Genomic DNA, 2,522 nt, shown 5'->3' on the forward strand with positions numbered 1-2,522 from the left:
CAAACCATTACTACCCAAGCACAAGCCGCCACTACTCAAGTCCAAGCCATGATGACCCAAGCTAATCCGGAGGTTGTACCCTGAGAACATCAATAGTACCTAACATGGCCTCTTGTCTAAGGGATTTCACTTGGATGAACCCTCCTAATTTTTATGGGTCCAAGGTTGAAGAATACCCCCAAGAGTTCATTGATGAAATCTAAAAGATACTCTATGCTATGGGGTTGTCTACTAGTAAGAAGGCCGAGTTAGCCACCTATCAACTCAAGGATGTGGCTCAAGCATGGTATGTCCAATGGAGGGATAATAGGCCGTTAAGGGGTGGACCAATGACCTGGGAAGTATTCAAGAAGGCTTTTCTTGATCGGTTCTTTCCTAGGGAAAAGAGGGAATCTAAAGTGGTAGAGTTCATAAACCTTCTCCAAGTACGTATGAGTGTGCATGTATACTCATTGAAATGCACTGAATTGTCAAAATATGCTCACTCTTTTGTTTCCAATCCTAGAGATGAAATGAGCCACTTTGCGACGAGGGTGTCAGATGATTTGCAAGAGGAGTGTCATTCGGCTATGCTACATGACAACATGAATATTTCTCGTCTTATGGTGCAATCCCAACATGTAGAAGAGGCAAGGGCTAAGAGGAAGATTAGAGATGCTAAGAGGGAAAGATCTTTTGATGGTGGTTCTTCCAAGAATAGGCTTGCGATACAAGACAAGCGTAGGTTTAAGAAGTGGGTTTCTAATCAAGTTTCTTCTAAGTTTACTAAGGCTAGGTATGATAGGGTGTCTAACCCTAAGACTAAGAAGGGAAGGGGTACTAGTTCACCAACCGAAAATCCAAATTGTGGAAAGTGTGGCAATAAGCACTATGGTGATTTTATTCAGGGAATGGACAATTGTTTTGGTTGTGGAAAAAGTGGGCACAAGGTTAGGGATTTACCTAATTTGAGGGTCAAGACAAGGGTACTGGTAAAGTTCAAGCAAGTGGTTGCAATGAGGCTCCAAAGAAGAACCACTTTTATGCTCTCCGCTCTAGGGGTGAGCAAGAGACTTCTTACGACATGGTGACCGGTATGTTGAAAGTATTCTCTGTATATTCCTTACTTGATTGCCGTTCTACTTTATCATTTGTTACTCCTCTAGTATCTCAAAAGTTTTTCATTTTTCCTAATATTTTACATGAACCCTTTTAGTGTCTACACCGGTGGCTGAGTCGGTTGATACAAAAAGGGTGTATAGAAATTGTCCAATAATGTTGCCCAATAGAGTTTCTTATGTTGAACTATTAGAACTTGATATGCTTGATTTTGATATCATTTTGGGTATGGATTGGTTGAATGCTTGCTTTGCCTCTATTGATTGTAGACAGAGGGTGGTGAAGTTTAACTTGCCAAATGAGTCCGTTTAAGAGTGGAAGGGGGAAATTCTATTCCTAGAGGTCGTATCATCTCTTGTTTGAAAGCATACAAAATGATCTCTAAAGGTTGTCTATATCATTATAGTGAGGGTTAATGACTTAGACTCCAAAATTCCTCCCATTGACTCGGTCCTCGTAGTGAGTAAATTTCTGGAGGTCTTTCCTAATGATCTTCCCGGTGTTCCTCCTAAACGGAAAATTGATTTTGGGATGACTTGTTACCGGATACAAATCCCATTTCAATTCTTCCTTATCGGATGGCTCCGGCCGAATTGAAAGAGTTGAAGTTTCAACTCAAATAATTACTAGACTAAGGCTTCATTAGACCTAGTATTTCTCCATGGGGTGCTCCGATTTTGTCTTGTGAAGAAGAAGGATGGGTCCTTAAGAATGTGCATTGATTACCTCCAACTCAATAAAGTCTCCATTAAGAACAAGTATCCACTCCCTCGGATTGACGACTTATTCGATCAACTCAAAGGGGAAAGCTACTTTGCTAATATTGACTTGAGATCGAGGTATCAACAACTTATGGTGAGAGGTAAGTATATACCAAAGATGACATTTCAGACTAGATATTGTCACTATGAGTTCTTAGTAATGTCCTTTGGTCTCACTAATGCTCCGGCGGCATTTATGGATCTAATGAATAGGGTGTTTTGAAGTTACCTAGATCCATTTGTCATTGTCTTCATTGACAACATCTTGGTATATTCGGAAAATGAGGGTGATCAAATGAACCATTTGAGAGTGGTGTTGCAAGTGCTTAAAGAGAATCAATTGTTTGCCATGTATAGCAAATGTGAGTTTTGGTTGAGGTCGGTGACATTTCTTGGTCATACCATCTCTACTGAGGGAGTTGAGGTTGATCCAAGAAAGACAGAGGTGGTGAAAAATTGGCCTATACCATTAACTCCAATCGACATTAGGAGTTTTTTGGGTCTAGCGAGTTATTAGAGAGGTTTGTGGATAGTTTTGCGTCCATTGCATCTCCCTCAACTACTTTGACCCAAAAGAGTAAGAAATTTGAGTGGTCTGAGGCATGTGATAGAAGCTTACAAATGTTGAAAGATAGACTTACTTCCGCTCCGGTGTTGACTGTA

At 40.5% G+C, this 2,522-nt stretch overlaps 1 protein-coding gene across 1 annotated transcript; it reads left to right on the forward strand.

Annotated features, from left to right (window-relative positions):
• The first annotated feature begins 218 nt into the window (after window positions 1-218).
• Window positions 219-1,070, forward strand: LOC138341952 (uncharacterized). The gene has a single exon (XM_069294136.1). It carries the CDS (start codon window positions 219-221, stop codon window positions 1,068-1,070), a length of 852 nt encoding a protein of 283 aa, XP_069150237.1.
• Window positions 1,071-2,522: the final 1,452 nt, after the last annotated feature.

Source organism: Solanum lycopersicum, chromosome 2 (assembly GCF_036512215.1).
Source record: "Solanum lycopersicum chromosome 2, SLM_r2.1".
NCBI classification, from domain to species: domain Eukaryota; kingdom Viridiplantae; phylum Streptophyta; class Magnoliopsida; order Solanales; family Solanaceae; genus Solanum; species Solanum lycopersicum.

What these genes read in the sequence shown, in the direction of transcription:
- LOC138341952 (XM_069294136.1), top strand. Translation starts at nt 219, where the DNA reads ATGGGGTTGTCTACTAGTAAGAAGGCCGAGTTAGCCACCTATCAACTC.